This window comes from Marmota flaviventris, chromosome 2, assembly GCF_047511675.1.
Source record: "Marmota flaviventris isolate mMarFla1 chromosome 2, mMarFla1.hap1, whole genome shotgun sequence".
Classification (NCBI taxonomy): domain Eukaryota; kingdom Metazoa; phylum Chordata; class Mammalia; order Rodentia; family Sciuridae; genus Marmota; species Marmota flaviventris.
The window spans coordinates 198,982,085-199,003,906 of NC_092499.1; the positions used below are offsets into that span (position 1 = coordinate 198,982,085).

Here is a 21,822-nt window from a genome sequence, read left to right on the forward strand (position 1 = left end):
GGACGGGGGCAGGGCCACACTGGACAAGAGAAAGGAACGGAGATCAGAATGACAGTCGCCCCCCCCCCATGCCAACACCCGGGGGGCCTCTGCCCCAGGAACAGGGAGCTCATGGCCCTGAGGCAGGCAGGAAGCACGCTGATGTGTTCCTGGAAATAAAGAAATGAAGACAGGCCCTGGGAGACTTTTCATGATTTGTGGGGTGCAGCGGGCACCTGTTACCATAGAAACGCATCCTCCTCTGCACGGGGAGAGCGGAGCTGCCTCGTTGTGGCACTCACCCCTCGGGAGGTCTTACACCCATTCTACAGTTGAAGAAACTGAGGGTCAGGGAGGGGCAGCGACTTGCCAAGGCCACCCAGCCAGAAAGGGAGAAAGGACTGGGATTTAACCCAAGGCCGACTGCTTCCAGAACGTGGCCTCCTGCCGTCCTACCCCTGCGCGTCTGTTCTTTGTGGTTAGTGCGCTTCTTAAATGGGTGCTGTGCCCGCGCCCACGCACGGACCACAAAGATGGATCAGACAGGGGCCGAGGGAAGGCTGGGCGTCCGTGTGCACAGGTCCGGGTTCCAGTGGGCCGGGGCTGGGGCGGGGGCTTGAGGGGCTGACTGAGGAGCGGGGACTCCGGCATCAGGGCAGGAGGGAGCACAGGACCAGAGGACGCGGTTTGGACCAGGGAGAGAGTGCTCCGCATGGGCCTAGGATGAGGGGCGGTGGCCGCAGCGGGAAGGCTCTGGAGGAGCAGGACGTCAGCTAGCAGGACGTCAGGTGTGGGGGGAGATGAGGACAGAGGGGCACCCGGGGACAGGCTGTGAAGGACCCTGAATGTCAGGTGAAGACGTGAGACTTTATCCTACAGGTGCGGGAAGCTTTAGAAGGTTCTAGAGGGAGGGGAAGTGCTCAGATCTAGGGATCAGGCGCTGTGCAGACAGACTGGCCACCTAGGAGCCCAGCCCCGTTCCCACCAGTCCCCGCCCCACCATCCGTCCCCTTGGAACATCAAAACCAGGGACCCAGCCAGGCGTGGTGGCGCACACCTGGAATCCCCGCGGCTTGGGAGGTTGAGGTGGGAGGATCGCAAGTGCAAGACCAGCGCTCAGTCAGTCACTTAGTGAGACCTGTCTCAGAGACAAAGAGGGCTGGGGATGTGGCTCAGCCAGGGTACCCCTGCTCAATCCCAACTCCAGACCAAACCAAACCAAGACCCGGAATGTCTACCTGGGGCCAGAGACAGGGAGCACCGTTCCACCCGGCAGTGCAGCGGGGAGCGGCTTGGGAATTGGGGGAGACCTGGGCTCAATCACTGCAGCGTGGAGCTTCAGTCTGCCCGCCTCTAAAACGGGCATCGGGGTTGTCCTGGGCTCACCCCAGGGGCCTCCTGTGCACCCCGTTCTGGGCTCCGTGCTCCAGCTCGGGGGAGGAGTCAGTGCTTAGCACCTCCCACATTCTTGGTGCCCTGGACATGCTGTCCTCCCTCGTTCTGCAAGCAGTGCCCACCACACCCAGCTTTCCAGGCATGGGGAGGGGCGCTGAGTCAAGGTCAGAGGGGACTGAGCAGAGAGGCACCCTTGATGGGTGCCACAGGCAGCACTTTGTGTCTGAGCAGATTTCCGCCCCTGGCAGCCTGGGGGGTGGGGGGGCTGCGCCGTTCAGCCTGCTGCGTGCACAGTGCGCACAGCGTGGGACACCAGTCTGTCCTATTAACTAGCCCTTCGTGACCTAGAGCAAAAGGATCTGGCTTCTCTGAGCCTCAGTTTCCTCATCTGTAAAATGGGAGTGGTGAGGCTACCTAGGAGGATCTGAGGGGCCCATGCAGGTGAAGCCCTAAAAATAAAAAGCAAGAACTGATCCATGTTTCACATTACACAAGCTTTAATGTGTCTAAACCTCACAGCCAGCCTGTGAGGAAAGTCTTAGTTCCATGTTTAAGAAAAGGAAACTGAAGAACAGAGAGATTAAGTGACTTGCCCAAAGTCACACAGCTAGTTCCAGACTAGGCAGAGGGGTCTCAGATCCACACTTCCCATACGCCTTCCCAGGCCTCCCTTGCACATTTGGGCTAACACACATGTGTCTGCATGTGTGTGCATATTCTCACACTGTCCCTCCCACCCCCAGCTGCTCCAGTTCCTGGCTGAGTAATGAGAAGCAGGAGGGTGGATCTAAGCAGATCCTCTGCACCCACAGCCACCTCCTGGACTCAGTGCCACCCACCCAGACACAGACGCACGCTGGGTGGGGGACTCCTGCGCACACCCTGCCAGATCTTTCTGAATCATAATTAGAACGACAATGGCTTCCATCGTGGGGTAATTTTCCTGGAACTCAGCTGGACGTCCTGTGGGCTGTCCGTCCTCCCAGCAGCTTGAGAGGCAGGATCAACGTCTCCGTTAAGGCTCAGAGACGCAAGTGACTTATCTGGGGACAGAATGGACCTGGCTACAGACCCAGGGCGGAGCGGCTCCCTCTTGAGCCTTTGCCATTCCCCCCCCCACACACACACACACACGTCACACATATCACACACACACACACTCGTGTCACAAACACACACTTTCCACCCACACAGACCAGACGTGCAATTCGTGCGTGTACCTGCACGTGAGGTGCGCCAGCCCCCTGCACCCCACACCTGCCAGGCCCCAGTCCTTGTCACATTCAGAAACCTCCCACCCTGCCCTCCCCCTCACTCTCGGGGTCCCTGGAACAGAGACACCTGGGTCCAGCCAGCCAGCCGCACTGACCGTAGTTCAAGTCTCCACAACGGTCAATGGCACCTGCCCCTTGGCCTGGGGCAGCTGTCTCCACTTGGGTCCGGCTCAGCCTTTCCTCTCCAGGAAGAAACAAAAGAGAAACACTGGCGGGGGGGGGGGGGGGTGGAGAAGGGAGGGGGAGAGGTCTGAGCAGAGCGGGAGGAGAACCAGCCCGATGCAGCTGAGCCGCTCCCCAGCCCCGCCCCGGCCTGCAGCCTCCCTCCACCCACAGAATCAAGAGCGGCCTGCAGCCGGGCCATGCTCAGAGCTGCCTCCTTCCTCCTTGAGACCCAAACATCTGACAGGGCCAGGCGACTGGAGGCAGGGGGCAAAGAGTCCCAAATGTAGGTTCAGGGTCCAATTCTGCCACAGAATCACTGTGCAGCCCTGGGCATGGGGCACGGCCGGCCCAGAGGGTGACTTTGTGTAAATTAGGTAAAGCCCCCAGCCCACCTTGAGCAGGTACTCCTGGGCCCAGGACTCAGGGCTTGGCAAATTAATCCCTCTTCCCCACTTCAGCCGGTCGGTCCACCTGCACAGCCGCCTCTGCATCCCTAGGTTGGGCAGGTTTTCTCTCTGAGCCTCAGTGTCTTCATCTGCAAAGTGGGGAGATCACATGGGTCTCACAGGACGCCTGGCAGGATCCTCATCTGTCTCCCTTGCCTCTTTGTCCCCGTGCCTAGCACAGAGCAGTCCAGAGAAGGCACCTGGAGTGGGGGGTGGCTGGGGAGAAGGCCAGCTGCAAGCCAAGGGTGCTGTAGGGGAGGCGTCACCATCTTGTGTCTGAATCTCCCAGCTCAGTGGGACCCAGGCCTGCCAGGGGCAGGAAGACGGTGGGCTTAGCAGCGTAGGGCAGGAAGGAGTGTTACAGCAGGGATTCGGGAGACAGGCTTCTTAGGCCCACTGTGTGCATGTGCACAGCCCTTTACAGTTTGCCCTGTGCCTTCACTCCCAACGAATAAATATGAAAAGAATAAGTAAGGACTGCCATCAAGGCCGGCTCCTCCTCAACCCACACCTGAGTTCTTTCCAGAGGCAAAAGGAGTCTTGTCAAAGTCACAGACGCAGATGAGCGAACCCAGCTGACTGCTCTCTGACCCCTGCAGCCCCACGGGGTCACCGTCTCCATCAGGTGGAGAAACTGAGGCCTAGAGATTTGGGGCTGCGCAGCCAAGAGCCCATTGAAGGGCATCTCGGCCTTTGGGCTCCCGGCAGCCAGTGCTTCTGGTGTCCTCCCTCCCTGGGACTCAGTGGCCCTCTCTGGGCTTTGGGGGAAGGGCCCTCCGCCTGGGGGAGGGCCGCTGGCTGGGCCGAAACGCCCCGGGCTGCTTTGTCCGGGCTGCACAATGGGCCTGCGCCTGGCTCTGGAGGTCTTTGTCTGTGGCCAGCCCGGCTGTGCGCCCCGCCGCGTTATCAGCGCCGGGAAGCGGCGGCCGGCGCTGGCGGGGCCTCTCTGGGCCGCCGCCGCCCGAGACATGTGTTGGACACGGGCCTTTCAGGCCGGGAGCCGCCGCACAAAGGCCCGGGAAGAAGGCGGAACAAAGGGCTTTTTCACGCGGCAACTGAAAAGCCGCAGATTAGCGCGGAGCTGCGCCGGCGGGAGGAGCCCTGGACCTGCCCGGCCCTCCCCGCAGCCCGCCGGCCGCCCGCCACCCGACCCCGGGGAAGCCACAGCTGCCCCCGCTCCCACTCACAGCTCTCCCCCAGCCCCGCGGGACACGCCAAGCCCTCGGATTCGGCGCCCGAGGGTCCCCGCGCCCAGCCCTCCCGCTTCCCATTGGTGACTCTCTGCACCCTTGACCCTTCCCTGGGCCATTTCACCCGCCGCTGACCCACTGCCCCGAGTGCCTTCCCCAGCCCTTCGCCATCAAGCCCGGGGCCACCTATTGTGGAAAGGCGAGGCTGGGACCTGGGACCGTGCCAGGCGCGCTGCCTGTTTTCAGAGGCAGCGACCGTGGGGTGCAAGTCACCATCAGCCCTGCCCCGGCGGAGGCTCGGGAAGATCGAGGGACAGCTGGCCCAGGCCACCCGCGAGGCCGACCCAGGGCTCCCTCCCTGACAGGGTCTCTGCCCTCCGTATCTGGGGCAGGCGGCGGGAGGGGTCCGTGCGCCGGGCTCCACGGGCCTGGGGCACCTTCAATCAGCCCCGCCTGCCTTCCCCAGGTACGCCATCGACCGCGCCTCGGATTTGGACCAGATCTTCGATATTGATGAGGACACAGGCGCCATCGTGACCGGCAAGGGGCTGGACCGCGAGACAGCAGGCTGGCACAACATCACAGTGCTGGCCATGGAAGCCGGTGAGCTGGGTGACACCACCAGGGACACACAGGCGGGCAGAGGCTGAGGGGCGGGTCCAATGGCTGGGGCGGGGCCAAGATTGAGCTGTCAGTCAAAGTCTATGGGGCGGAGCCAGTGTTGGGGGCGGGGCAAAAGGTAAGCAGAGGGGGTGGCAAAAGGTGGTCCGCGGAAATGAAGGTCCCAAGTCAAGGGGATAGGGCTGGTTTTGAGACCAGCTTTCTTCTCTTTTATTGAGCAATTACTTGCCAAGCCCTGGTGCAGGGCCTGGGAACACAGCCTTGACAAGACAGAAAAGTGCCTGTCCTCATGGGAGACAGCAAGGCCATCAGCAGGCTGAGAGAAGGGGTGTGCATGACGTCAGATGATGTGAAGTGCTAAGAAAGAACCAGGGGAGAAGAGCAGGGCAGGGGCTTGGAAGGAAAAGGGGCGGAGTTTCTCCCAGGGTGAGGCCGCCGGGTTGGAAGACTTTTCTGCAAAGACATCAGTAAAGTGAGGGCCGCAGGCTGCTTCTAGAAGAGCAGCCCAGTGCAAAGACCCTGAGGTGGCAGCCGCCGCTGGCCAGCCCTGCTAGGGGAGCAGCCAGGGGGCTGGCATGGCTGGCGAGGGTCTCAGTTGTCAGGATCACAGTAGTTGGCCGCTGTGGAGTCTTTAGACTCGGCTCCCTGTGAGACAGGAGTCACAGGAGGGACTTGAGCAGAGGAGGAACTCTGGTGGCCCCGCCTGGGGCAGTGCCCGATGCAGGCTGGACATCAGCCAGCGGAACTACCTTGGGGCTGACATGCAGGTCGAGAGACGGGGAGGGTCAAGGGTGACTCAGGTGCTGGCCTCGTCTCCCACACTGCAGACAGCTTGGCGCCCTGAGAAGTTTCTGGAACAGTGTGTGTGTGTGCACATAAATGTGTATGTGTGAGAGAGAATTGCGCGCAGCTGGGGGCTTGAGTTCTGGGGTCCAGAAAAGTGAGGCTGTGGAGGTGAGGAGCAGAGGGCGCTGGGACTCGGGGGCACCAGGAGAGGGCACACAGAGCGCCGCCAGTCCTCCGCCTCCACCTGCTCCAGTGCGCACGCGCGTGCGCCCCAGGAGCCCACGGAGCCGCCAGGGGCCGTCACGCACCCGGCCCATTGCCCCCGGGGTTGCAGGTGGCCGCTCTGCTCTGCCGGGGCCCAGCTGCCCCTCCCGACTGCCGGTGCCTCCGGCTTCCAGCCCCACCAGCCCCTTCCAGGGCCGAGGAAGTCCCTGAGCTGAAGTCCCTTCCTCTCTTTCAACTGAGGTTTAAAAGAAGATACAAAGCGGGCTCCGACCTCAGCCTGCTGCTCCAGAGCCTTTGAATCCACTCCTCCTCCCCTTGGAAGAGAGACGACAAAGGGGCTGGAGAGGAAGTGGCTGGACTGGGGGGGCCGGGCCCTCCCCTCCTCCCTGAACCCGCTCCCTGGGAGCCCTGAGGCTCAGAGCCGGGATGACAGCCTGGCTGGGGGAGACCCCTCCTCTCCCTGCCCACCGACATGCCCGCCAGCCTGTCACCTGCCTGACGGGCCACCACCGGCAAGGCCCTTCTTGGGTCAAGCATTGCGCTCCTACCCAGTGGGTCTCTTTCAGAAAGGTCGGCGGTGCCGCCACTGGACACATGAAATGGCGGGGGGCGGACGGGCTTAATGCGCGTCCTGGGCTCCCTGCTTTCTCGCACGCACTTTTGTTGAATCCTGATCAGTAACATGACCAGCGCCCATTTTACTGTTGAAAAAAAATTGAGGCTCAGAGAATTAGGAGATTGGGCCAAGGACGCCCGTGGCAGAGCTGGGACCTGGAGGGTTCCCTGGCCTCTGCCCTCAGAGCCCCACCGCATCCCACCACCAACCCCAGCCACTAGCCACCGTGGGGAAGGAGGACTGGCCTCTGTCTCTGAACCACCACCCACTGGCCCTGCCCAGCCCTCCCCCAGGTGCTAACCAATGGGGAAATGAGTGGTTCAACCCACAGCGAGTGCAGCGAGTGGGGAGGGCTAAACAGGAGGAAGAAACAAAGGCTTGGCCTCGTGCTTGGGACCTAATCAATGCTCACCTAATGGCTGTCTGATGGCCTGGACTACGCACATGACTTGAGCATGGACTCCGGGCACTTTAGAGTGATGTGTCCAGATTCCCAGCCCCGGCCTGACTCCAGAGCCACCTCTCTGCCAGACCCCCTTCCCCTGGTATTTCCTTGGTGCTGGCCCCAATCAAGAGCTGTGGCAAGTGACAAACCCACTCTACCTTCTTGCCATCTCCAGGAGATGAGTACAAAATTAGTGTCCCCATTTTACAGATGAGGAGACAGAAGCCCAGGGAGGAACAGCAATAGCCCCCCAAAAACAGAGCAAGTCCACGCAGGGCCAGGCCTGACCCTAGGTCTCCCGCCCCCAGGAGCCAGTCTGAGCCCCAGCTGCAATGCTGCCTGGCCCTGTGTCCTCCTGTAGAAGTGTCCGTTTGTCATTATCAGAAACAGAGGGATTGTGGCAGGGGGGTCACAGCAGCCCCACCTGCTCCCAGGCGTAACAAACACGAGGTGACAAGAATCAGAGGGGAAATATTTATACACAGCCGAGGAGCTTGGTGCGCACCTCAGAGAATGTCGCCCTCGGCCGGGAGCCGCCGCCTGTCATCCCAGATTACCTCAAAGCCTCCCAGCCCACTTAGTATGCCGGCCCCCCAGTCCCTGAACTTCTGAGTCATCCATTCTGCCCATGCAGACCTCCTTCCACTGACATTATCTTTAACGTTTTGTAATCATGAAATATTAATGACCGATATTGAATTTAAAGTACAATTTGTGTCTGAATCCTTCGGTGGAAAGGGCAGTTGTAAAGGGACAGTCTTCAAAGAGGCTTGGCGGAGTGGGGGACTTGGAAAGGCGCACAGGGCAGGGCATGCCCAGGGACTGCATCCAGCAGTCTGGAAGGACACCGTCTAGCTGACCAGGACAGCAAAGCGTTAACCTGAACCAGCCCCGCTAGGAGCTCCCCCGTCTGGGTCACCCCAGCCAAGTCACATCTCACAACACTGGGCATTTCCCTTCCTGCCACCAAGCGCACTGCAATTTACAGATGCATTTATCTGCATATTTAGTGACTCCCCTCTTCCCCAGCAAACTGAACCTTCCCGGGGTCTCATCTGTACTTCCCGAGGACGGGGTCTCATCTCTATCTGCAACCTTCGGTACCCGCCAGGGCCAGGGGAGAGGGAATGAATATTTACGGAGGGGACAAATGAATGGGCTTGTGCGGCCAGTTAGGAGAACAGAGCAGCCTGGCGCGGGTGGCACGGCGCCCCTCCTCACTGAGTCTGTCCTCTGCTCCGTGTTGGCGGCTGTGCCACCTCATTGGGTCACTGCAGGAATAACCACTCGGTAACAGCAGCTTTTGCTTATTTAATGCTTATACCAGACACTAGGCTGTGTTTTATATGAAACATAACCCCCACCCCAGGGACTTGATGGCAAGGGCCTAGCATGGTGCCCAGCACCCAGCAGGTGGAACTAATAGTCAGGAAAGGCATCGGAGGCCGGTCACAGGCCTGTAATCCCCGAGTCTTGGGAGGCTGAGGCAGGAGGACGGCAAGTTCAAGGCCAGCCTCAGCAAGTTAGCGAGGCCCTGTCTCAAAATCAAAAGTATAAAAAGGGCTGGGGATGTGGCTCAGGGTGAAGGCCCCTGGGTTCATTTGAGGGGAGAAGGCGTGTCAGATGGTGGACCCCAGCCCCACCACACCCTCTCAGCTGGAGAGACCGGGACCCACCCAGGAAAGGTCCGTTGCCCATGAGGCTTTCTGACTCCCATCCAGTGGCCCTTGGGAGGCCACAGAGGGAGGAGCAGGTGGGAGCCGGGTGGCCACAGAGTGCCCGCTCTGTCTCCCTCAGCATGTCCCCATGTCCCCCTTCAGCCAGTGTTTTCTGAGGGCCTCTTGTCATCCACGCCACCAGCCTGGGCTGGGCACTGGGATCCGGTGATAAACATGCGTGGCCACGGCCCTGGGGCTCACAGGAGGGCAGGAGAGACAGGCCAGCTGTCAGCTAAGGCAGAGTCCAAGGAAGGGGGCTGTGGCGTCCCTGGGGAGCAGCCCGCGCCTGGCCCACCCAAAGGGGGCAGCAGGAAGGGAGGCTCAGGGGCCAAGGAGGAGCTCTGGGCACTGCAGGCCAAGGCGAGGCCTGGCAGCCCCTGCCCATTCTGAGGACAGAAGGACAGGTGTGGCTGGAGGCTGGGCTGGAGAAGAGCTGGCCAGGTGGGCTAGGGGGGGGCTGAGGCTACTCACTGGCCCTCGCAGGAAGGGCCTCGGGCGTCCCCTGATGAACCCCACATCTCCTGGAGGTGACAGGGAGCCAGGGCAGGGCTTTGAGCTGAAGAGTCCAAGATCAGGTGCGAGGTCCCCATCGTTCCTGCGGGCTCCGGGGGAGCGCTGTTGGAAGAGACAGGAGGCTGCAGGGACTCGGGCATCGCCCCATGCTGGGTGCCCAGACCGGGCCTGGACACTGAGGGGAGTCGGGGAGGCTGGGCGAGGCTGCTCTGAGAGGTGGAGAACCCCATCCCCAGAGGAGCATCCGTCGGCCTGGGCTCTGGACTAGGGGACACCCAGGGTCCTGTGCCACCTTTCTCCTCCCCTCCCCCCAAATTCTGAGGATGCCATGATTTCAGGGCCCCTGCTTCACCCAGAACTCCTCCTCGTCCCAACAAGGTCAGGGCCTTCCCCCTCCACGGGAAAGCCAAACAGGAGGACCCTGGAGACGCAGAGAAGGGCTCCTGAGCCCCCTCTTCCCATGAGGCATGTGGGGACAGGGCAAGGAGTGCCAGGAGGTCCCCTCCCTGGAGCACCCCCTCCTGTCACCCAGTCCCCCCCTCCGCCAGCCTTGGCGGTGGGTAATTGGGATGATCAATCTTCCTGCCCAGCTGGCCAGCTCCAATCGGAGCCTGGCGTTCAGAGAGGATTTAATTCCCTGGGGAAGGGGAGGGGCTGGGGGGGAGGGAGAAGTCCCTGGGCTCCCCTCCCCCACCTCCTGCCTCTCCCCCTGCCGCCCGCCCCCACCCCCCCCCTTTCTTCTCTCTGGGCATCTCTTTCTCTGTGATAGCCAAGGCGGACCACAACGTCCACCTCCACTTGTTTGGATGAGAAGACTCTGGTCCCGAGAGAGGAGCCAGAGGCCACGGCATCCCCTGCTTCTCAGATGGAAGGTCCCCGAGGGGTGCAGCCCCCGGGGAAGCTGTCCATCGGGAAGGCCTTGCTCTCTCCGGTCCCCTCCCCAGCATCCCTCTTGGAGCATGGGGCACAGACAGGGACACTCAGGCAGTGCACTTACTCAGGGCATCTTTATTAAGCACCTACTGTGTGCCGTGCATACAGCAGGAAACAATAGGGACAGATGTTCTGCTGACAGAGAGAAGGACGAGGAGAAGCAAGTTACGTAGGGACACAGAGGATGCTGGGGGACCGCTATGGAGTGACGTGAGGCAGGGACGTGCTGTGTGGGGGGTGGCGAGGGGAAATGGGACCCTGGGGAAGGCAGAGGGATGAGGTCAGGGAGCCAACGGCAGGGCAATCCATGGGCCTTGGGGGATGCCCAACCTGGCATCCTCTGAGTGCCAGGGCTGAGGGCAGTCAAGGACAGCTTCTTGGAGGAGGCAGGACATTTGTTTGGGGTCTTGAAGGCCAGAAAGTTCTGGCAGCGGAAGACGTTAAGAAAGGCAGTACCCTCTGGTGGTCCAAAGCCCCCCACCCCTTGGACCCAAGCCGTGTTCAATTCCCAGGTGTCATTTGTTTCCTGCAAGAGAGTCGCTTCACAGTTCTGCCCATTTCCTCCTCCTTAAGACAGCAATGATATTAGTCCCTCCCTCCATGGAGCTGACAGGACAAAATGGGGCAGAACAGCCCCTGGACATGCTGGCTGCTGTCCATCGGGGAAGGAGCACATTCCTCCTGGTCCCCTCTTCCTTCCCACCGTCTTCCAACACCCTCACACTCAGTTTGGTCCAGATGCCAGGTGAGTGACGGCCAGGGACAGGAGCGTCCTTGGAAGAGATCTGCAGCCTCCCATCCCACCCCAGGGTCTTTGCACATGCCGATCCTACTCCATAGAACATCTTCCCTTTCCCATCACCTTTGCCTGGTTCCTTCCCAGCCAGATGGCATCAGAAGTCTCTCTTACTCCAGGACAGCACCTCTGCACCCCATCAGGAAGGACTTCCTGCCTGCTGCTTTCAGAGCCCCCAACCCTTTTCTCTCAGCTCTTGTCATAGCTAGGAGTAGCGTCTGTCTCGGCCACTAGACCAAGAGGCTGTGTTGTTCTTGCTCATGCTGTGTCCTTGGTACCAAGGAGGCTCTTAATCCACAGTTGTCAGCACAAACCACAAGCCTCAGTTCCAAATGGCCCACTCCAAGCTGTATCTGCTGAACTCTGTGCCCAGGGAGGAATGCGACCCGTCACGTGGCCTGGCCGGGCTCCTGCCCCGAGCTTGGTCTCCTCTGAGGTACCCACACAGCTGCCTAACCTCCTTGGTCCCCTTGGGCCCCCAGGGCTCCACCTGCCACCTCCCCAGATTCGTGGTGCGCCAGCTCACGGAGGACGCACCGGGCCAGAGCACGTTTAATTTTAATTTAGGAATCGGTTAAGGCTGCAGGCCTGCTCGGCTCCGGGCTGTCAATCAGCCTTCCTCGAGGCTGCATCAATTAGTTTAAAAATATTGAATGTAATTTTGCCTGACACAACATATTGCAGCTACTGCAAAATATAATTTATTTTAGAAGAAGAAATAATTAAACTAATTTGCATGTCAGTCAGCTGAACTGAGATGCCAAGGGGGGAGGCTGTGGGGGACCAAGTCCCTGGAGGGGCACCTGCCGCTGGGCATTGGGTGAGGTCAGCTGCTGGGTCTGAGCAGTAGCTGCCATTGAATGGACGAAACTCAGGCAGAAGAAGAGCCGGGTCCATTATATCTGGACCAAACACTTAGAATCGGGAGACTCGGGACCGACCCTGGGCCTAAGGCAGACTCACCTGACTTGGGGGAAATTCCCACCCCTCACTGGGCCTCAGTTTCCTCATCAACAAAATGGGTTTAACAATCCCCCTCGGGGGTGTTTTGAGACTCACTCAAGGTCACCCATAAGGTGCTATCAATTGGCAAATCCTGCACGGTGGTCAAGGGTGGGCAACTGGTGGATTCTTTGTTAACAACACAAATTTGTAAGATGATGGACACAGAAATTATTATCAAACACTAACTGTAATGGGGGGTTGGGAGAAGCCAGAGGTGACCTGCCGGTCACCCTCGGTCACTTGTTGGCCATCCTTGATTTCCCTGGGGAACTACTGAAACCACACCGGTGGCCAAGCACCCTGCTGGCATGTGTGAAAGGCTCTCAGGTGCTTCTTATGTACAGCCACCCTAGGACTGCTGCCCCCATGTCAGGGGCACGGGGGTGGCTGACAGCCCTGGGTCTGGGCCACCCAGTTCCCCAGGACAAGCTGGAGGTGGCCGCCGCAGCAGCGTCAAGGCCCAGCTCACTCAGGGTCCACCCTGTGGATCTGAGGCCCTCACTCATGCCAACACGGCCAGGGCTCTCCCAAGAGGTGACCTGTGGCATTTTTTAAAAGGTCATTGGAGCGGCTGGGGTGGTGGCTCGCTTGCCTGGCCGGAGTGAGGCCCTGGGTTCCATCCTCAGCACCACCGAAAAACAAACAAATAAAGGCGTAGTGTCCATGTACAGCTAAAAATATACCTTAACAAAGGAGGCAGGAGAGGCCCTGGCCCGACCCACAGCAGCTGTCAGTCCTGGGGTCTCCTGGGCGAGGGGCCTACTGAGCACTCGGCTGCCCGGCCGTCTCCCTTCTGCGTGGCTCGTAGGACCCAGGCTTCCCGCCCGCTGCTGCACCCACTGCAGGGGGATGCCCAGGAAGGCCACTCAGGCCCTGCGGCTCCCACCCCCACCCCAGCTGGGCCGCAGCCCGGGTTCCTGGCTGTGGGCCTCGCCCTCCTCTCCCCAGCCTCCAGGAGGCACCCCATCTGTCTGTGGGGGTTCTCTGGCAACACACGCTCTCAAAAATAACGCTGGCCCAGCCTCCCCGTCACGACTGCCACCTCTCAGCCCTGGAGGGGCCCCTCTGATCGCTGGAGCGGAGGCAGATCTGGGTGAGCCGAGGAGATAAGGTGCCCCAGGTGGAGGGGCGCTGCAGAGAGGGGTCGGGAATTTCTGAGCTAATGGGGGACGCCCCCCTCCCCGGCCCCCAGGAGGCCGCCGCCCGCCTCCGTTTCTCCTTTATCAACACACGAGCAGCTGCAGCGGCATCCAGCAGCCCCGAGTTCAGAGGAGGCAGCAGCCAACCAGTCCCCTGACCCAGAGCTCAGGGGCGCCTGGCTGCTGAGGGTTCCAAAGGCTGCCACCCAAATAGCTCCCGACCCGCCCAGCCTGAGACCCTGTCATCCAAGCTGCCGCTGGGAAGTGGGGTGCCATTTCCCCATGCCCCCGAGGTCAGTGGCAGGTGGAACAGGTAAGTGACAGTCACAGGGTTGGACAGCTGAGGATGAGGTACAGCGGGCACTCAGAGGCCCAGGGCAGGGGCAGGACAGAAAGGGACAGCATGAGAATGCTGCTCAGAGAGCCAGCGGGTGAAGCACTCCCACCTAAAGTCACTTTGAGGTTGTTTGTTTGTTTATTTAACAAATACTTATGTAGCACTTGCTTTCTGGTTGTTCTTTGTTACAGTTTTATGTGTTTCACAAACATTAAGGCAATCTCTCTCCTAGCCAACCTGTTGCTATGAGACCTGTTTTGCAGGTGAGAAGCTAAGGCACAGAGAAGTCAAGTGACCTGTCTCAGATCACACAGCTACTAAGTGGCAGGGTGGGGATCAGAACCACCAGGCTCACGTCCCTGCTCTTCATCACTGTAGCCTGTTCACTTCCCATGTGTGGAAACTGATATCAAAGAGGACAGAGCCTTGCCCAAGATCAAACCCTGGGTCAGGGTCTCAGTCACCCCTGGAATCCAGCCTCCTTCAGTCTCTGTCCTTCCAGGGTTTATTCTTCTGTTCAACCTGCTCTGCTGAACCATGCTGGGTCCTGCGACAGGACCCGGAGGTAGATAAGACTGGGGCCTTGACCTGGTGCACATCCCAGTTGCCTCTGCTGGCAGAATCCGCCTCCTTAGCCCGGTGTGGCCTTTCAGGATCAGAGGCCTGAGAGTCCGGCCGGCAGCTGACCCGTCCTTTAACGTCCCGTGTTCTCGTCTCCTCTTTGCAATGTGGAGACACAAACGTAGGATTTCTGCACCGACAGCTGAAGTGACGGCTGTGGACGCTCCCGGTGCATCCCGCGAGCTCTGGGTGGTGGGTTGGAGGCAGGAGTGGCCACGATGGTGTTGCTGGGTCGGGGGTGACGTGGTGGTGATGCTGGAGATTGTGGCGAGGGTAAGGGAGTAACAGTGTGGCTCGACACGGTGGTGGTCACTGCGGAGACGGTGTGGGTGAGGACGGTGGTCGTGATGTCGGGTGGCCACGGGGGGGATGCTGCTGGTGGAGTGGTGATAAAGGTGGTTGTGTTCTTCTGATGGGGGGTGACGAGAGCAGGTCCAGTGCTGAGGGTGCCCATCCCAGCTGATGGCCGTGGTGGGGACGGCAACGGCGACGGTAACAGAGTGGCGGTGGCGGAGGAGCCCTGGGTGGGCGGAGCCCTGGGTTAGGGTTCCCTGGGTGGGCGGAGCCCTGGGTGGGCGGAGTTAGGGTTAGGGAGCCCTGGGTGGGCGGAGCCCTGGGTGGGCGGAGTTAGGGTTAGGGTTAGGGAGCCCTGGGTGGGCGGAGCCCTGGGTGGGCGGAGTTAGGGTTAAGGTTAGGGTTAGGGTTAGCCCTGGGTGGGCGGAGCCGCTGAATCACGCTGGGAGGGGCAGTGAGGACAGAGTCCAAGGCAGGGATGGTGTCAGGAATGGTGGTGAGGATGGCAGTGGTGGTCCTGGGGTTGGCTGTTTGCAGCCATGATGATGCTCATGGCGGTGGGGATGGAGACGGGGATCACGAGCCCAGAAGTCCCCGGTCCTGGTCCTCTAATGCGCGTGGTCAACCCAGCGCTCTGTGCGACTCCACTGCCCCCTGGTCCTGGTGGCAGACCTTGTCCTGCTGTTGTCCCCCAGCCCTCACGCGGGACGCCCCTGCCTTCCTCCTGTGCTCTCGTTGCAGACAATCATGCTCAGCTCTCCCGGGCGTCCCTGAGGATCCGAATCCTGGATGTGAATGACAACCCCCCAGAGCTGGCCACGCCCTACGAGGCAGCCGTGTGCGAGGACGCCAAGCCAGGCCAGGTACCCCTGAGGGGCTGGGGACGGGGCTGCTGCCAGGAAAGGCCAGGGCACCCTCCAGCCTGGCCCAGAGTGGCCTCAGCCCCGTCACTGGCCCCTGCCCCCCCTGCCCTCCAGCTCATCCAGACCATCAGTGTGGTGGACAGAGACGAGCCCCAGGGCGGGCACCGCTTCTACTTCCGCCTGGTGCCCGAGGCTCCCAGCAACCCCCACTTCTCTCTGCTGGACATCCAAGGTGAGTGGCCTGTGAGCCACCCAACCCCAGGGTGCACCCAGGGCAGGCCTGGCCTCCCCACCCTCTTCCCTTCTTATAGATAGAGGGACTGGGACACCCAGGGGACCCACGTTGGGTCTAAGGTCACAGAAAAACCGGGCCCAGCTGGGCTGTTCCCAAACCCACTGGCCAAGCCATCAAGAAGGAGCAGAGGGGTTGGCAGAGGGAGGGGACATCCAAGGGTAGAGAGTGGACAGTGGAAAGATCCAGAGAGGGCACGTGGCAAGGACAGAGTGGGGACCTCCTGCCATAAGTGAAGGTGGAAGGGGTCACACAGGCCGTCCTCAGGCGGTGTCTCAGAAGTGCTTCGCCTGCCCCACGCCCTCAGCATCCCCATGGCCCTCGGCGTCCCCACGCCATTGTCATCCCCTGGAGGGTGGCTTTCCAGCCCCTCTCCTATTTTTGGTCTGCCCATGCCCTCCAGGGAGCCAGTGGTGAGCAGGGCTCAAGGCCACAGCTGCCTCAGACACAGGTGTTTCCTGCCCCAGCTCACAGCCCGAAGCCCACGGTCCTCCCTCCTGAGCGGAGGCCTCAGTGAGCCTCCATCCCAGAGCACCTCAGGAAGTTGTTCAACCCTAAGGGACGGACCCAGGGGGAGGCAGGCGCCAGTGCAGGGGGCCCTGGGTCCCTGCTCCCTGTGCAGCCCTGGCAAGTGTCTGGCCCTCTCTGAACCGCAGTTCATCATCTGTAAACAGGGGCTAATAATGACCGAGAACCACCCAGGTGGAAGAGGCAGTCTGCAGAGGCCCTGAGGTGGGAGCAGGGTTGGGATGGAAGGGGACCTGCTGCGCCAGAGTGGGCGAGAGGCAGGACCCTGAGGAAAGGGACTCAGAGAGGTGCTGGGGGACAGCTCAGATTTGTTGTGTCTCGCCCTGGAACAGTCTGCCGTCAACCCCAAGGCCTTTACCCCCCAGCCCACAAAGGGAGAGACTTTGGTGGCCTCTGAAGCCGGGCCCCTCTGTATTCCCAGGAACCATAGTAGGAATATTTAACACCCAGCCTAGCAGCTCAGATAACCAGAAAAACCCTAACCCCATCCCGGGCAGGGCCCTGGAGCCCCTCGGTGCCGGGCACTAACCCCTTAGTGGCTTGAAGGTGTTAAAGATCAGAGGACACCTGGGGGACAGGCTGAGGCAGCAGGAAGGGCTGCAGGGACTCAGAGCACAAGGCGTTTAAACCTTTCTGGGAGTATTTCAATGTTCTCACCACGTACAGCGCAGCCTACCCGCTCTCCAGTGTATTCTAAGCTGGCCCAAGAGACGCAGGTACCCTGTCCCCAAGTTCACACTTCTTTCTGACACCAGGGACCTGGGGTTGTGTCCTGGCTGCTGTTTGACTTGTGACTTCCAGAGCTTTCTCCCTGTGTGACCACCTGGAGTAAGTCCCAGGGACAGCATGCTGAGGTCGGAGCAGCCACGAAGGTCTCTCCCTCCGGTCCCTGAGGCCCTCTCTGCAGTGTGCCAAGCAAGCCCCTCCTCCTCCCTGCATAAATATCCTAGGTGACAAACGGCTACCCCAACCCATCTGTTTCTCTGTACAAATTTGTAGCCAGTTTGGAAACGTGATTTATAAATATTGCTTTTGCAGCCAGGGATTGACACTGATGTATGTCAGGCCAGATGGATGGATGCAGGGCCGGGCGCATATCCCACCTAGAAGGGTTGGGTAGGGTCTGGGGTGGCCAGGGGCTTCCCCAGCAGAAACCAGCTGCTGCCCAGGAGGGTAGCTTGATGAGTTCAGAGATGACGTGCGGGGAATCCCTTCTGCGGGGTAGAGGAGTAGTGGGACCAGAGCTCTCTGAACATATGTTTGCATGGCCAAAGACAGCAACCTGAGAGATGAACATCTCTGTTCCTGCTTGGCAATTTGAGACTGAGCCAGCGCCAGACACTCATTTCTCAAATCTGTCTACCCAGTTCCTCCACTACCGCAATTATCTCACCCAAAACACGCAGCCTTCCTGACTGCTCTTCCACGCCCGTTCTGGAACGTAAGATCATAAGCTTCCTTGCCCAGAAGGGAACCATGTCTGTTTAGTAATTGCTGGGTTCCCCTGGGGCTAAGAGAGTCTTGACATAGGAGTGTGTTCAATGCATATTTGCTGTTGAATGAATGGACGATGTCACTAGGTCACTTATTTGCTTAAAATCCTCCAATCAATGGCCTCTTGTTTTTTAAAATATATCCAAATTCCTTACCAAAGTCAGCCTCCAAACTCTCTGTGATGTGCTCCTGCCTCCCCCCAGCCTCCGCTGAGCTCACTCTAGTGGTCACCCCCACTTCTGCAGCCACAAAGGACTGTTCCTTGGGCATTTTATGTTTCTTCCACCCTCCTGGCTGTGCCTGGGCTCTTCCCTTTCCCTGAACTCGTTGCTCAGGACTCAGGAACAGTGTTCCTTCTTTCAGAGGCTCAGCCCGACCTCCCAGGCTGGTCAAGTCCTCTGGCATGTGCTCTTCCTGCCCTTGTCCCCCACAGCACTCGCCATGTTTGTAACTGTAGACCAAAGTGTGCGTTTGTTTGATTAGCATTCATCTCTCCCATTAGAGCAAGAGCTCCAATCCAGGACTGCAGGTCATTTAGCTCGGTGTTGTTTTCCCACAGTGAGTAGCATAACGCCTGGCCATAGTGGTTAATTAAGATCTGTTGGAAGAGAGGGAGGAAGGGAAGGAGGACGGGAAGAGGGAAGGAAGGATGGAAGACAGGTAGATGGATGGGTAGGTAGAAGATGGAGGGATGATGGATGATGGATGGGTGAGGATGGAGAATGAAGGATGGATGGGTGGATGGATGGATGTACAGGTGGCTGGATGGACAGGTGGCTGGATGGATAGATGGATGTACAGGTGAAAGGATGGATGGATGAATGGATGGATGTACAGGTGGATGGATGAATGGATAGATGGATGGATGTACAGGTGGATGAATGAATGGATGGATGGATGTACAGGTGGATGGATGAATGGATGGATGGATGGATGTACAGGTGGAAGGATGAATGGATGGATGGACAGATGGAGGAATGGGCGAATGGATAGATGGATGGATGTACAGGTGGGTGGGTGGATGGATGGATGGATGGATGTACAGGTGGGTGGATGGATGGACAGATGGACAGGTGAATGGACGAATGGATGAATGATGAATGGATGGATGGATATACTAGTGGAGGGATGGATGGATCAATGAATGAATGGATGAATGCACTGGTGGGTGGATGGATGATTTCACTAGATTAATTCAAATGAGTCACTTCTCTTTGAACCTCCATTTCCACACATATAAAAGGAAAATAAAGCCCTGGGTCTTGCTCATGAGATTCAACATTGCTATGTACTTAAAGTCCCCACACTGTCCTGATGCATAAAAAGCATCCAGTCAGGGCAAAGAGTCCTCTCTGTTCCTTCCTTCCTCTACTTGCCCTTGAGCTCCTTCTTCCCCAGTCAAAGGTGATGTCTCCACAGCTGGGGTGACTCACTCCTTGACAGAAGGGCCAGAGTCCAAGCCAAAGCTTGAGGAGCGGGCACACAACCACAGTTAGCCCAAGAGCTGTGCTTCCTTCAAGTGTCGTTCCTCAAGACTGGCTCAGTGCCAGGTCCCAGCTGGCCAGGTAGCAGAGAGGGGGCACTCGCCAGCTTAATACAAGGTGACAAGACTGCCACAGAACGGTGCATGGCATCTGCATTGTCAGAGCGGGGAGGGGGCATAAATCCTTCCTTCCCAGGAAGCAGAGAAAAGAGGCCACAGAAAGGAGGTGACATTTAGCTGGAGTGTGATGGATGAGCAATCTGCCTGGGCAAGAAGGTGGAGGGGGTGCGGCAGACAGCGGGAACCCTGGGAGGAGCTCGGGGAGGCCAGGCAGGGCAGGGCAGGGCAGGGCAGGGCAGGGCAGGGCGCAGGGCGCAGGCTGCAGCCTGGGGAAAACGGGCGAGCTGGGAAAAATGTTGACCAGCATTTATGGAGAATTCCTCGATGCCGGGGACTGCTCTAAGGGTTATGCGTGAATTATGACATTTAATCTTCACGCGTGATGCCCTTTTTCTCAGTTTACAATGAGGACACCAAGGTCCAAAGGTCCAGCTGAATTTCCCAAGCTAGTGAACGATACATTCTGAGTTCTATTTTAATATGTGCGTGGAAATACTCAAATGTGTGTAAAAGTTGTAAAATAATATTGTGGATCTTTCTGTGCCCATCACCTCATGGGCAGCCTTCAACTTACCACAAACTTATCTCATCTGGACATCTGGTCACTTCCTGGATATTCCCAAGGTTACAAGCCAGTCTTTCCTGTATTATGTTCATGATAAAGAAGGTCAGGTCTGGAGCACTGAACTGGGGGGTCATCCAGGGAGGGGCTACTGGGGAAGGGATTGGTCCCCACCCTGAGGTCCTAGGTTTCCTTTCCAAATAGACCCTTTGGGGGGGTCTCACTCTTCTTCTCCATACAAGGATAGGCTGACCTGGATGATAGGGAGCCACAAAGCTGGAGAGGGAGCCAGGCTGCCCCAAATCTCAGGTTGAAGATCCAGCCCAATGACTGGGAGGGTGGGAAGAGGCCGGAGGACCTTCTTTAGTGAAGTTGGCTATGAATGGTGGGGCAGTGGCCAGCTGGGCTCCCAGCCCTCCAGATCACCATGATGTGCAGAACTAAGAGGGTCAGGGCAACTGAACCACACAGGCCAGGCGTGGAGGGGCAGGAGGAGTGGAGGAAGTAGGTGCTACCTGTCACAAGCCTTTGCTCCAAGACTAGCCGCGCCTCCCCAAGCCCCGCCTGGCTTCCCCAGCAACAGGCTGAAGCCATGCAGCGAGCACCATCTGTGCCAGATCACACATGGTCCTCTCCTGCTGCCCGCGTAGAAAGGAAAGATCTGCATAAAGAGGCCTGTGCTCTAGGGTCCCCCTGAGCCTTATGGGCTCGACCTCTTCATGAGAGAGCCCTGAGTGGGGGGTTCCAGGACTCTTGACTGGCGTGAAGGACAGGAAGGTTCCTCAACCAAAGGCAGACGCCAGCCAGCACTCCCAGTTCTCTCTGATGACCCTGGACTTGTCAGGGCCCAGTAAACCATGACAGAAGGGTCACAGGACTCCTAGGGCCGGAGAATATGGGGCAGCTGGAGTGGGACCCAGAACAAAAGCAGGCTGTTGAGAGAATGAGGAGAGACTTTTTTTTTTTTTTTTAAACATAGCTGGGGTGAGGACCTTGGCCCAGTCGGGGACAGAATCTTGGAATAGCTGGGGACAGTACCTTGGCACAGCATGGAACAAAATCTTAGAAGAGCTGAAAACAGCATCCCGAGGCAGCTGGGAATAGAATCTGGGGACAGCTAAGGACAGCACTGTGGGCTGAGTGGCTCAGGACGGGATCTCTGGGCAGCAGGGGCAGAACTGGGGAGACTGGAGAAAAGACCCATGAGTCACGTGGGTGGCAGCTGTTGGAGCACAGAGAGTCAGATCCCAAGGTGAATCAGGAGGTGGCAGGGTGGGGGTTCACCCCAGCCCGAGTCACGCCGCCCTCTTCTTCCGGCGCAGACAACACAGCCGCGGTGCACACTCAGCACGTGGGCTTCAACCGGCAGGAGCAGGACGTGTTCTTCCTGCCCATCCTCGTGGTGGACAGCGGGCCGCCCACGCTGAGCAGCACGGGCACGCTCACCATCCGCATCTGTGGCTGCGACAGCTCTGGTGCCATCCAGTCCTGCAACACCACGGCCTTTGTCATGGCTGCCTCCCTCAGCCCCGGCGCCCTCATCGCTCTCTTGGTCTGTGTCCTCATCCTGGTCGGTGAGTCCACCGGGAGCCTCCCGCCCTCTGATTGGCCCCGGCCTGGGTCCCTGGGTTTCCTGCCCAACTAGCCCTATGGGCCAGTTTCCCCTACATGGAGGTGGCCCGGATGATCTCAAAGATGAGCTCGCAGCGCCCAGCGGAGGTCCCCTGGGTACAGAGCAGCCCCACACGCCCCAGAGTGGTCCCCGCCTGGGATGGAGTCCCGCAGGCCACCTCCCACAGCCCGAGTTCTCCCACGGTTTAGAAAACAGGCATGTCTTCCTCGGGGTCTGTAATCCTTAATTCTCCATAAAGACGAGGCACAACTGCGGGGCCAGGCACATGGTCCTGCCATGAAGACCAGGAGGCCGAGGCTCCCAGCTGAGTGGCTGGGGGAGGGTGGGCGACCTTCTCACCTGAGCCCCT

At 59.2% G+C, this 21,822-nt stretch overlaps 1 protein-coding gene across 1 annotated transcript in view; it reads left to right on the forward strand.

Annotated features, from left to right (window-relative positions):
• The window catches only part of Cdh22 (cadherin 22), a 59,776-nt gene that overhangs the window by 35,224 nt on the left and 2,730 nt on the right, over window positions 1-21,822 (forward strand). The window contains exons 7-10 of the mRNA XM_027954351.2: window positions 4,916-5,052; window positions 15,240-15,361; window positions 15,476-15,593; window positions 21,163-21,414. Of these exons, the coding sequence (XP_027810152.2) occupies window positions 4,916-5,052; window positions 15,240-15,361; window positions 15,476-15,593; window positions 21,163-21,414 (629 nt within the window). The remainder of the gene's footprint in view (window positions 1-4,915; window positions 5,053-15,239; window positions 15,362-15,475; window positions 15,594-21,162; window positions 21,415-21,822) is intronic.